General features: G+C 47.0%; 1 protein-coding gene across 1 annotated transcript in view; it reads right to left on the minus strand.

Annotated features, from left to right (window-relative positions):
- mafb (MAF bZIP transcription factor b) overlaps window positions 1-13,703 on the minus strand; it is a 48,589-nt gene extending 34,886 nt beyond the window's left edge. The window contains exons 1-2 of the mRNA XM_061823519.1: window positions 12,147-13,703; window positions 6,614-6,684 (exon numbers count right to left, since the gene is read on the minus strand). Coding sequence (XP_061679503.1) covers window positions 6,657-6,684; window positions 12,147-13,201 — 1,083 coding nt within the window. The 5' untranslated portion in view covers window positions 13,202-13,703 and the 3' untranslated portion in view covers window positions 6,614-6,656. The remainder of the gene's footprint in view (window positions 1-6,613; window positions 6,685-12,146) is intronic.
- Window positions 13,704-13,903: the final 200 nt, after the last annotated feature.

Consider the following 13,903-nt stretch of genomic DNA (forward strand, 5'->3'; position numbering starts at 1 on the left):
ACAACAAGTTGACGCCAACTTTTCGGGTTATAACTTATAACTTATTGGGTTTTACCGTGATATGACTCATGTTATAATGTGGTTTATTTCACGTTATCACAAAGCATTTCATGTTATAATGTGAAATGAATTATGTTCGAACATGAAATGATTCACGTTATAACGTGTATTTAGCCAAATTATAATGTGAAGCATATCACGTTATAATGTGATATCGACTTTTTTTTTTGGGGGGGGGGTGGCAGCAATACACTTCAGTACCCGAAGATTGCCTCTTACGCATGGAGCAAGAACATGTAGTAATTGACTTTTGGGGGGGCGGGATGAAGAGGGGTGAAATTTATTTATCTAATATTTTCTGCGTTAGAACGTGAAACAAACTGACATTATAACATGGAACGAATCACATTATATTGTAGAGCACATCGTGTTATAACATGAAAGTTTCATACTTAACATGAAATGAATTACATTACAATGTGAAACTTTTCATGGTATAAAGTCAAACTTTTCACATGATAACATGAAATGATTCACATTATAATGCGTAATAACCACATTATAATGTGACACGTATCACGTTATAACATGAAACATCCACATTATAATGTGAAGCATATCATGGTACAACGTGATAGTGAGCTTTTATTTTTGGGTGCGGGAGCAATACGCTTCCGTACAAAGCCAAACGCCGGCCTCAGAATTTAAAAAAAAAAAAAAGCATGGAGCAACATCTCTGACGTGCTGACAAAAAAATAAATAAACTAAAAGATAGCGCAATTAAGTTCCTGCGCGCGCCGAGCCGCGAGCGCGTTTACTCTCCCGTTTATCGTCGGACGAGATCCGTCAGCCGAGTGTCTCAGTGTGCGTATTTTAATACGTTTGCAGGTGCAGTCGTGTCACAACGGCAGTAAAGCACGGCAACTCCCCGCAAGCTTCTCTTTGTGTGTGTCGACTCGTCCCCCGTACACGATCACGCCGTGGCCTGAAGTAAATGAACAAATAAAATATCTGCAAAGGACTACAAGCTGTTCATTAATCTTTCCCTTGCTCGGTATCACAGTCCTCCCTCGGTTCCGTAAATGAGTGATTTATCAGCCTTAATTGCCACTCGCCACCAGCACACGTGACCGCCAAACGGCGGCATGCGATAAATCCGTCCATCCGTTTCCCAAGCCGCTTATCCTCGCAAGGGTCGCGGGAGTGCTCGACCGTCTGCCCTTGGGATTACGTTACGGGCGAGTAACGGCGTTTGCGTACGAGCAGGTCGCAGCAGCGCCATTCCAGCCCTTGTGCGTCCCTTTTCTTTATGTATTTATTTGTCTGTATTAGCTCGCTACCCCCCCCCCCCCAGCTCCCCCCACTTAAAATTAATGTCATCCGGCTGAAAACGCAGGCCAAAAAGCTCAAATTCAGCACTTTCCCCGCAGCGCCGTTATTTATCAAGCTAACAAGGAGGAGATGCATCCCGTTTCAGCCGAGGCCCGGGAAATACGCGCCATTAACGCCCGTCGCCGGCGCTTCCGAGTCGCCGGGTGCCGGCGACGGACGGGCGACGCCAGACGGTTGAGATGAGACGCGATTTTGTGTCCGCCCAAAGGCGTCGCCGTGATCCATAATTTGCATGTGTGTGTACGGGAAGCGCCGCCGCTGACGGCAATAAAAAGAGGATCCTTCGGGGCCGACACAAGATACAGTTTGGCGCCTTGAATAAATCATGTGAGCTTAGCGCTCGTTTTCCGCCGCGGACGGAAACACGTCCCGGGGACTGTTAGCATTGTCCCGTGTTAACATCGCGGCGGCGCGCCGCTGTTGGAATTCAATTAGATGCAGAGGTGGCAAAAGTACTCGCGCGCTCCACTTAAGTACAAGTACACGGAGGGTGGCGCCTTGACTTAGGAGTTGAATTTGTTCCTTAGAGCACTCATTTTAGCGTGCATGTCGTGGTAATTACAAACCTTCGGTCAACAACGCTCCCCACAACACATGCGATAGCGCATACTGTACAATAATATTCTCCGCATTTTATTTGCAGTTAACTGTGACAGTCTGCTTCATGTATTTTGTGCGTCTGCAACGGGAATCGAAACAGAAAATCAAGATACGGGTCCTGTTTCATTCTTTGCCTTCGACTTCATTTGGTCTGTATGAGCTGCACTGTTAATTGGCAGCGGAACGGATTGACTGCATTTCAACTCATTTCAATGACGAAAAGTGATTTGGTGGACCCTGAAATATATAGTTCATCAACAAAACAACATTCTACTTCATATGAGCTGTACTGTCAATTGGCAGTGGAACGGATTAACTGCATTTCAACTCATTTCAATGACGAAAGGTGATTTGGGATACAGTGGACCCCGAAATATATAGTTGTTTTTTTTTTTTAACAAAACAACATTCTTGAATAATTGAGGATAAATCTCCTTCTGCCTGATAGAAGAAAAAAAGAAAAACAAAAAAGTTAAAAATAATATATATATATATTTTTTTTACATATAATAATAATAATAATAAAATGGGTAGGGGAAAAGGGTGAAATTAATTGACTTTTTGGAAATATTTTGGGATTTATTTCTAGAATTATGAAAGTCATTCGACCAATTTCAAAATGGGAAAATAAATGCTCACAGCTGCAATATTCATGAATTTAACAAGATATTATTTTTCATGTACTGTCAATATCAATTCAAAAAATCACCACAATGCTTGAATGCGGGAATCGAAACAGAAAATCAAGATACGGGTCCCGTTTCATTCTTTGCCTTCGACTTCATTTGGTCTGTATGAGCTGCACTGTTAATTGGCAGCGGAACGGATTAACTGCATTTCAACTCATTTCAATGACGAAAAGTGATTTGGTGGACCCTGAACTATATAGTTCATCAACAAAACAACATTCTTGAATAATTGAGTATAAAGTTCCTTCCACCTGATAGAAAAAAAAAGAAAAACAAAAAAGTTAAAAATAATAATATATATTTTTAATATAATAATAATAATAATAAAATAGGTAGGGGGAAAGGCAAAATGAATTGACTTTTTTTTTTTTTTTTTTAACAGATCCCAAATTGGAGAATCCACAGGTGGGCAATAATGATTACGGGGGGGGGGGGGGGGGGTTCCACCGTATGACGACGTTTTGAGTTCCGAGCTCGTTCACGGGATGGATTCAACTTGAAAGTCGAGGCACCGTTGTAGCTCGGAAAAAAAAAACAAAAAATCTCAAGTGGAGTCGCGGGAACGTCGGCGGTGATGCAAGGGGAACAAAGTGCGAGGACGCTGCAGGCGGCAGGAAGGCCGCAGGCTGAAGGCCGCGAGCCGTACGTGAAGAAAACATGAGATCGCGTCGCTTGCTGCGAGCGCCCACTCGCAACCCGAGGACAACGCTCGCTCCGAGGCGCACGCGGCGGGGGGAACATCTTTACAACTAATTACGTTTGAATAAAACAACACAATCCGGGCAAACAAGTGCAAACCTCAGAGAGATGATTGTATATTAACATAAGTTGAAAAGGGGAGCTGATGTTTGGAGGTGCGGCTCCGGGGCGCAGCTTTCAGATGAAGCAGAAAGCAATGGAAGAAAAATAAAACACTTTCAAAAACATTAACGTCTGTACACACACTTCTGTGTTTTCTTTAAAACTGCTGATGGTTAAATAAATGCGATGTTTTACGTTGAACGCAAACAGGAACTCGACGGTGAACTTCGGGGGTCTTCGCGTTTTGACTGCACGGAACTGAAGCGGCCTTTGTGTGCCGCACTCGCTGTTTTTGGCACACTCGCTGTATAAATATGTTCTTACTGTCGTCGTTGGACTCGTTACATAATCTCACTCAGCAAAGGACAGCTGAGTACTTTTCTTCTGACAAATCAGTGCTAATGTTCAGTCCCCAACTTGGTCTGTTCATTTTTACAAATTATTCATGAATCAATATTGTTGAAAAGCAGCTGTACGCGCACGCTTGGCTCTTGCAGAATTGAGTTTCCTCCATTTCGAAGCTCTGTAGGGTTTTTGGGACCCCAAAAAAATGAAACTAGTTAGCTTAGATACATTGGAGTATCCTTGTTCTGTCACAAAGGAGTACTGTAACAAAGCCACCGGGGTAAGATTTTGTAAGGACTAATTTCGTCCCTTTGCACTACTTAAGTCAGCTCATTTCTTTATTTATGCCATCATTGACGGCTCGAAGACTTTTTAAAACGAGTTTGGGAAGATGACGGCGGTTAGCTTTTCTTAGCCTTCAATAAAGCGAGCACAGACGCTGATGCGTGCGTAACATTATTAAATCAATGACAGCGCAATTCATTAGCATTTTATTTGTAGATAATAGATAAAAATTGGTGATTCAACATGATTATGGGCAGGTGTTGTGATGATTTTGACGCAAACCAGTATATAGTGATTTGGAGATGGGAGGATTCTGCCCGACATCAGTGAAATGCAAAATGTATTCATAAATACATCCTTCCTCGATCTATCGCGTCTTTAATCTTTAGCCAGCAAAACATTTGGAGTTGGCCCGCAAAAGAAAAGAGCAAAGATCCAAGTGTTGGTCCGACTGCGCCGTAAACTTAGCCGGTGCTGATCCAACCATCTGTAAAACCTGACGTGTCCACTGTGCCGGTGCCGGGGGCCCGGGTCAGAGTTGTATTTCAGCCCTGCTGCTGACGAGTCGGCCGGCCGCGAGGCTGATACCTCGGCAGCGTCCGGCGCATTGACCAGGCCTTTAAATAAAGCCTTCGATCTTCCCGCAGCAGGGAAGGTCACCCCCTGCTTCTGGTTTCCCTGCCCAAAGGTGTTCGCATTCCCATCGGAGTGACCCGAGCGCTCCCGCAACTTCTGTTCGGGTTCACCGCCAAGCCCGAACGGCACGAAGCGCGTCCCTCTGACTCGTTTGATTCTGATATCAAAAACATGCAGGGCGACGCTGAGGCGTACTGTGTTGGAAAAACAGCTTGATTCAGATCCGTACCAACACTGAATGGGTTCTACCTCGGCCCAAGTGCCACGATCACAAAGTTTCAAAGACAATTTATGAAGTCTTTATGCCTGCCAATCTTACGTCTTGTTCTTTTGCTTAAGTGGCGTACACACATGCCAGCATCCATCCATCCACCTTCTACCGCTTAACCGGTGTCGAGTCCTTGGGCCATACCAACAATCGGGCCAAATCTGAGTGCGTTTACGCCATTGGGATCAAAGTCAGCAAAGGACCAATCCTTGGCTGTCCCCAAAGATTATCCTGAGCTTCTATCCTGGCGTCTGATGGGAGTGACAATCACAGCCGACAATCGGAATTGTTGAAGCTCTTCAATGTTTACGATGGCTAATCTTTTAGCGGAGTACACGCAAACTCACATCCTTACGCAGAAGACAAAGATACCGACAATCGGGCAGTATTTGAGACTTTTTCCTCTCTTGCATTTCACATCAGCAAAGGACATGTTTTTTCCCGTATATCTCTAAGACAGGGGTCACCAACGCGGTACCCGGGGGGCAAATGGTAGCCCACGAGAATCATATAAGGCGCCCGCGAGCTATGTTCTAAAAATACCATTGGCCACAAATTGTTACTATTTTTTGTGCTTTCAATTCTGAATCTGGCTTGCTTGCGTGAATTCAAATTTTTAAATGTCATTAACTACAATAAATTAAAACGGAAATATTTTATGTACGTGTAATAAACTGAGTCTGAAATTTCCCGCTAACAGGTCACGTAGCCCTTCGTACGATCGGTACTCACGAAGTTGCCCTCAGCCTCAAAAAGGCTGCTGAGCACTGCTCTGAGATTATCTTGAAGTGTGAGCTCAGGCCGACAATCCCAAATCCCGTTGAATAATCGCAATCGCCAAACACTTTGGTCCACCCTGGTTTCGGCCAAACCACAAACTCAGAGCGAAAACCGATCAGGGGGGCAACGTGAAGTGAAGCGCGAAAAAGGAAGAATTTGCCACTGAAATGTCATTAGCAGATAAGGTAACAGTTAGCCAACTAGCTTGTTCTTCTTCCACTCCTTCCATGAGAATAAACATCGTGTTGCTCATCTGGAGTAAAACAACACAGACGTACACCCATTTTTTTTTTTCCTCGTCATAAATTCGATCTCGAAAATTGGAGGAAAAAAATCAGCGTGTCGGCGCCGGAGTCTCTCATCCGCTCGCATCTGCCGCGCCAGTCGGATGTGAACTATAAATAAAGGCCCCTCGGAGGGCGCGGGACCGGGAACGGGCTGAAGGAGGTTCACGGGGTCACCCCGAGAAGTGAAAGGTTTTCGGCCTCGTCAATCAAGCGCGATTTTGTCAGGGGGCGAGAGGAACAGAGGAAGCGGCGCCGTCGTCCACGGAGATAAAGATCAAGTGCCAAAATGCGTCTAATCCTAAAAAAAAAAAAAAGCTTCTCGGGGGGCTGGGGGGTGGGGGCGTCGTCTGTCAAAAATAGTCATGGAAATAACGCGCACAAACGCTTTGTCCGCAAAAAAATATACAGTAGGGTTCCTGGTTTTTTTCACACCCATTTATTTCACTAAAATTGTTGCCGGAACCTTCTGGGCCTCACGGGAAGGCGAAGTACTAGTAGCTGAAAGTATTTGTGCCGAAGACGCAGGTTACCTCTGACTGACGGGGAACGGGACGTTGAAGTCCAAATTCTCGATCACAGGTGGAGGAATTTTCTCGACGTCCTGCAGTGTAAAAAAAAAAAAAAAAAAAAGAGAGAGAGACGGGAAAAAAATGAGTTCAAAGATGGAAAACTGCAAATCGGACTTCCTGTTTAAATATATGGGAGAGGTTTTAACTGACGCAATTCAAAACGTTAATAATTCAAAACGATGTCTCAATAAGTTAAGCGCCACAAACCAGAACTGTGCTGAAAATCATCTTTCATCTTTCAAATTAATTTACGTTTCGATACACATTCTTTTCATTTTGTTGACTAAATGGGCCTCAGCGGATTTACATAAAAATGTATTAAGTCCACAAATCATACAAATTACAAGACTCTTGTACGTGCAACGTCGGCATTGCGAGATCAGCGCCACTCGAGACAGTCAAGAAAAACTGAAGTCCTAAAACTTCTTCCAAAAAAAAAAAAAAAGAATAAATAACACTCGTCCACGTTTGTGGCGGGGAGTCACAAAGCAGATTAGAGCAGATTAGCGCCTCCCTCAATCCAACCTAACCCGCCGTCCCCGTGAGCCGACTCAACGGACCCGTTTGGCTGCGCTTGACGGCGGTCGATATGTGACCGCCGGCGAGAATCGAGTCGGAACCGCAGAAAAAAAGCCACACGAACTCGGCGCCAGTTTCTTGCGTAATTAATTCGTGCCGCGTGAACAATTTTGGGTGCCAATTTGGAAATATTTTGGGATTTATTTCTACGATTACGGGGGTCATTCAACCAACTTCAAGATGGGGAAAAAAAGATGCAATATTCATGAATTTAACAGGATGTTATTTTTCATGTACTGTCACAATATCAATTCAAAAAAATTACCGCAATGCTTGCTATGAAGTGAGTGTTTTTGTTTTTTTGTTTTGTTTTGTTTTTTTTTCTAGGTCATGGACATTTGAAAATGTTGACCTGAGGCAACTGGACTTTTGTGAAAATCTGAAAAAAAAAAAAATTCCCGGGCAATCCAACAATATAAAATTAACAAAGTCCAAATAAAAACAAGCAAGCGGCAGCAGCATCGAGGAGGCAAAGAAATTGCAATCGTATTCAAAGAGAAGATTTCAACATTTGAAAAATCAGTTTCTTGCAGGTACACGGCAAATCTGATCAAATTATGTTACATTTGCACAATCACTGCAAAAGTGGGAAGTATGATATCATACTTGTGACAGCAATTCATAATACCAGAAGAATTACACACATTCATTTCACAGAAATGCGCTCCGAGTGTTCCGAAAAGATCTGGACCGGCTTGTCCGCCCTCTTTGTGGCGTATTCGGAAAGTTGCTTTTAAAAGTGAGCGGCTGTGATTCTCCTGTCGCCGATTGATTCCCGACTGAAGATGAAAACATGGACAAAACGAAGACGTGATCTACGGATTGACGGGTCCGGCGTGGGGCCGAGGGCCCCGCCCCGCGCGCCACGTGGCGGGGTCACCTTGCTTCACTTTGGCGATCGACGCCTGTTTGACTGGCGCAGAAACGCACGAAAGCGCGCGTGCGACCGCACCGCACGCCGTCCGTGGCCGTCGGAGGCCCCAACGGGGACGTCGGGCGGGACTGGGTCCTAATTATCTGCGTGTTCCGCCTTTCGGATGTAAATTCGGCATCTATCTACAAGGATATATGAAGCATATTTGTTCAAGTATTGAGTATATACATTGAAAATAGTACATGATGTGTGTGTGGGGGGGGGGGGGGATGAAGCACCTTCACCCTATTTTGCGCCGCGAGTTTGATATACAAGAAACCACCGCGCCCGAGAAAAACAACCAATCACTGACAGACGACTTGACTTGGGAGGCCCGGAACAAAATTCGCATCCCGAAAGTCCGACTTCACAAAGAAAATAATGCTCGGCCGTTTTCATTGAGATGCACTGATAAAGTTGCCGGTGACAAATTCCAGGTGTGTTTTGGACAAAAAGACAACATTCTGATCCTGATTGCAAGAAATCTGTACGAGTGCATACTTGGAGCTGCTTTTCAAAGGCTTCGGTGACCCTTTCGGTGACCTACCAGAGTCAAAGTGTTCCAAAAAGTTCTGGGGATGGTGCAGTGCAGTCGTAGACCACAGCGAAATAAAACTAGAAGAATAAAGTCTCACAAGTAGATCTCAATAAAAGAACGAGCGGTACCATTAGCGTTGGAAAGACCAATATATCATAATTCTGGTGACGGTTCTTGTCGCGGACCTCGCAGGTCTAACCTCGTGTTGTGGCCGCTGAGCGGGTGTGATGATTTGGACTGGATTCAGACCGTCACACGCAGCTCTCACGAGCCGGAATCCAAGTTCCAGGAGTCAGGGCGAGCCGGTCTGACCCGCGATGGGCTGCGGCGTGAACGCCGGCCACCTGAATCACGTTAAATGTAAATGTTTGTCGCGCCGATCGGACGGAGGAGGTCGGAAACGTAGCGAGCGTACGCTTGTCTTTGCGAGGACGCGAACTGCAAATTAAAAGAAGAATATGATTTGCTGTGGTCGTGCAAAACGCTTTCCGCTGGAGAGGACAGCGACAACACGCGGGCTTTTTTCCAATCTTGACATTTTTTTTTTTTTTTTGCATCTTCCTTTTGGTTGTTTTTGGGGAGGGCGACATAACCAAACTACGGACGGAGCTCCACAATGTCAGGACCGAATGATTTATTCCCATAGATCGAATGCCCTTGCCAATCGCATGTCCTATACATCGTACAAGGTCAAATAAATGTCAAAGGTCAGCAAGGAATTGTCGCCGCTTGGCGGCGCGCGTCCTTCCGTCACCCGCGTCACGAACGTGAGCGACGCCGCCGCGACTGTCACGTCGATACTGATGCAATTTTCAAAAGCGATTTCCCATAGCTGACCTGAAAAGTGCGCGGGCCCGATAACGGTGCCGAGGGGACAACCGCATTATCTTTAATAACTTCATCATCGGGCGCCGAGGCTGCGAAGTGAGCGACGAGTCAATACGTAGCGAGGGGGAAATAATAATTAATAACGTGTGTGTGTGTGTGTGTGCAACGCCCGTCTTTCGAACGGGACAGGAAACGCTCAAACGTTTGTTTTCCTGTGCCCGCTTGCTGCTTCTTCAACACAGGAAGTGAAGCATCGGCCAGAATGCCGCGCGCACACACACACACACACACACACACACACGCATAAACAGATTTTCCACACACCAAAATCAGCAATGTTGCACTTTGCGAAACAATGGATGCATGGCAGCAGTACACCAATGTCCACTTCTGGGTTGGAATTAAGTAGAAGGCTATGTTGACCTCATCAGATAAGAAGGCCATAAATTAGTGGATGCGCGCACACACACACACACACACACCGAAAGGCTTCTCCAGAACATTCCTCGGATCGTCTATCACGAGGAAAGAGCAGGAAATCAGCCAGCCAAAAGGTACACACCAAATCGTCGTGCGGGTTACACAAAAGCAGAAGCTCACTCGGCACCGGAGAGCCAGGTGAGAGCTGAGTATGCAGCAGATGTGCATTCGAGCACTCGACCACGATCCAAAGTTTCCGTAAGTAACACACACACACACACACACACACACAGAAAGAAGGAGAAAGGCACTCTCGCTGTGCACACAACCCCCCCCCCCCCCGCCCACGCGCACACGCACACACCCGCAAAAACACTGCATGTCCTGCATGCATGGTGACCTTGCACCGCCGCAGCTTTTTGTTCGGTCAAGCCATGCAAGGCTGCAGAAAGCCAATCGGCCTGTGGCGGACTTTGAACGCCTCACGTGGCCCTCAAGTGTGCCCGTTTTTTCCATTTTCTTTTTTCTTCCCATTTTTTTTGTCTATGTAAATTGCAGTTTTATACTAAACACAATGTAGCAGATTGTCTTCGAACAGTGAAATTAATATTATCATTGCTGCCGTTTCAGAATGAATACAAAATATTACTTTTATGTAAATTTCTCCAATTGTTTCAATGTTGGAACATGATTCATATTCCTCCCTAAACGAGATTCCTTTAAGCACGATTTTATTTGCATTCTTTATCCATTAAATTGATTTCTTTTTTTTTTTTTTTTTTTTTGCACAGAGCGAATCCAGCAAGTGAAAAAGTGCAAGTTTACTCAAAAATGAATCATTGACGAGCACCCTGGAACGCAACGCTCGCATTTGGCCTTTTGCTGCTCCAAAAATCTGCCAACGTGCAGTTGCTTTTTTTCTGTTTTGCATTTTTTGGGGGCAAGCGCGAAAGTGCTCACATTCCCGCTTTGCGCAACAGGTGAAGGCCACCACTTTTATCATGGGGGGGGGGGGGAGAGACACATTTTCAAAGAAACAATATTTACCTCTTAATGAATGTAATAATAATGGGTTTGAAAATTAAAATACCGTACATATTTATATTTGGCGAGTTGAATTCGTGCGTGAGTAAAACGCGCATTGTCCTTCCAGTTGAAGCAGACATTTATTTCCGATGTATACTGGAAGAACTGACATATCTATATTTCATCTTAAAGTGTACACGACACAAACCAGGTTTGTGCTCTTGTCGACACACAAGCGGAGCGTCACCGACACACGGAGCGCAACCCAAAACACCCCGAAACAAAAAATAAAGACAGTTTTTGTTTTTCCCGTGGATGTTTATTGCGCAATGGTTTGTTCACTCAAGTCCGTTTTAAACTTCACATTGGCTGCTACTTGATGCTCAACACTGGGAGGACGTCGAGAATTTTCCCAAGCAGCCGCTTAAGCGTGCGAGACCCTCTGCGGGGATCCGCGTCGAGTCCTCCACAGTGCAAAAACATTACGAGATTTGCAGAAGAAGTCGGGGTTTTTTTTTGTTTTGTTTTTTTTTTTAATGCAAGAATTTGGCCCACAGGTCGACGTAACGCACAATTGCGTCCGCGTGTCGGGATCAATTGAATTCGATGAATCCCGAGTACGACACTTGATTTGTTTCAGGGTTACGCGTGAAAAACGTGGCAAGGTCCAAGTGACGCGTGGCTGTTGTCCAGATTCCATCAAAGGCGCAGAGGCTGAGTGATACAATCAAAATATTTTTTTTTACAAATAAAAAGAGAGAGAGGGGAAACATGACCAGCATGCGAGGCTTCACAGTCGTTTTTCGGGGGGGGAGACAAAAATAAAATTATCCAAACATGTGCAGTTTTAGTTTGGAAACACTGAAAAAATGATAAGCAAAAAAAAAAAAAAGTAGAAAAATGAATTGCTGGTATTGCGCGAAATGAGAAGCGGAAAGGGAATCACCGAAACGCACAAAAAAAAAAGAAAAGAAACAAAAAGAAAACGAGTTTGAAAGTTAGCGGTGCAAAAGCCAAACCCCCCAAAAGTCCGCAAACTCCTCGTGAGTGTCCCCCAATTGCGATCCTGATTCTCGGCCTACAAATTCGTTCGTCCTCAAGTGACATTTTGCGGGTTTGAATTTTACGCGCAAATGTGTGCTTGAGTTGGGCTCGGCTCGGCTCGGCTCGGCTCGGCGCGGGCGACTCACATGAAAAACTCCGGCGACGAGGGGTTGTGGTCGCCGGCGGAGCCCCCGCTTTCCCTGAAGCCGGTGGTGATGAGCTTCTCGTACTTCTCCTTGTAGGCGTCCCTCTCCCTGGCCAGCCGCGAGATCTCCTGCTTGAGGTGGTCCACCTGCTGGATGAGCTGCGTCTTCTCGCCCTCCAGGACGTGCCGCTGCTGCACGCGCTTGTAGCGGCACGACTGGGCGTAGCCGCGGTTCTTGAGCGTCCTCCTCTTCTGCTTGAGGCGGATCACCTCCTCCTTGCTGACGCCGCGCAGCTGCCGGTTGAGCTCCCGCACCGACATGGTGACCAGCTGCTCGTCGGAGAAGCGCTCGTCCAGGCGCAGGTGCGGGTGGTGGTGGTTGTGGTTGTGGCTGTGGCTGTGGTGGTGGCCGCCGCCGCCGCCCCCGCCGCCGCCGCCGCCGCCGTTGGCCCCCGCGCCGCCTCCGCCGGCCGACTGGGAGCCGGAGGACGGGTGGTGTGCCCCCGCGTGGTGGTGGTGGTGGTGATGGTGGTGGTGGTGCGGCGCGCCGGTCTGCGCGGCGGCCGCGGCGATGACCGCCGACACCACGGCGGCCGCCGAGCCCATCTCCTCCCCGGCCGCGGCGCCCGCCGGGGCCGCCCCCCCGGCGAACTGCTGGCCCCTGCCATAGCCGTCGAAGCTCTGGAGCGGGTGGCTGCTGCTGATCAGCGCCTCTACGGCGTCCTCCGGGCTGAAGCCCAGAGCCTCGGGGTTGAGCTGCTGTTGGTAGCCGGTCATCCAGTAGAAATCCTCCAAGTGCGCCTTCTGCTCGCTCCCCGATCCCGGACTGGGCGCCGAGAAGCTTGGCGAAGGGGGCACCGAGCTGCAGGGCGTGCTCATCGGGGTGGAAGACAGGGATCCCCCGGCGAGCAGGCGGCTGCACTGGCTGATGCTGCGCTCGGGCTCCAGCGGCTCCTTTTTCACTTCAAACTTCATCAGATCGAAGTCATTAACATATTCCATGGCCAGGGGACTGGTGGGCAGGTCGGAGTTGCTCATTGCCAGCTCTGATGCCATCCTCTTGCTGTTGACAGTCCTCCAAAGGGGGTGAGGAGCACCTGTCAAAGGGGGCTGTTCGGACGCGCACTGAGCCAGCTTGATTTCTTCACTGATTTCGAGCGGAGGAAATTGTCAAAATTCAAACAAACGAACAAACAAACAAATAAGCGGGACAAACGCAGCGCGCTCCTCTCCTCGCACCGATTCGCTTCGCGGAAGGGAAAAAAAAAAACCCCAAAAAAAGTTTGGCTGAGGGGTTTTGTTTTGTTTCTGTTGTCGTTTTTCTTTTTTTAGTTTTCTCCCTCTTTTTCTTTCTGGATTGCGCTCCCCTTCGGCGTGACGCAGTGGAGCAGCGGCGGCGTTCCCTGGCTCTCTCCCGGCGTGCGTGAGTCTGAGCGCCGCTCTGCCTCTTTCTGCCATTTAACACTTCATGGCTCCTTTTAGGATTAGCGCACCAATTTGAGGAGGCTCACGTACCGCGTCCCGGGCAAATAGTTGCCTGCCGCTGCTGCTGGAGGAGGAGGAGCAGGAGGGGAGAAGAAAGAAAGAGGGCTGGGAGGCTGGAGGGTAAAAAAAAAAAAAAAAAAAAAAAAAAAGGAAAACTCCACCCAGAGATTTTTTTTTTCTTTACATCTTCTCTGAAAAAGCGTTGCTCAATTTTAGAGGCGATGTGACGTCACAAAGCTAAAACTAATCACTGAGCTGTAGGAACTCACAATC

Source organism: Syngnathoides biaculeatus, chromosome 6 (assembly GCF_019802595.1).
Source record: "Syngnathoides biaculeatus isolate LvHL_M chromosome 6, ASM1980259v1, whole genome shotgun sequence".
Taxonomy (NCBI): Eukaryota; Metazoa; Chordata; class Actinopteri; order Syngnathiformes; family Syngnathidae; genus Syngnathoides; species Syngnathoides biaculeatus.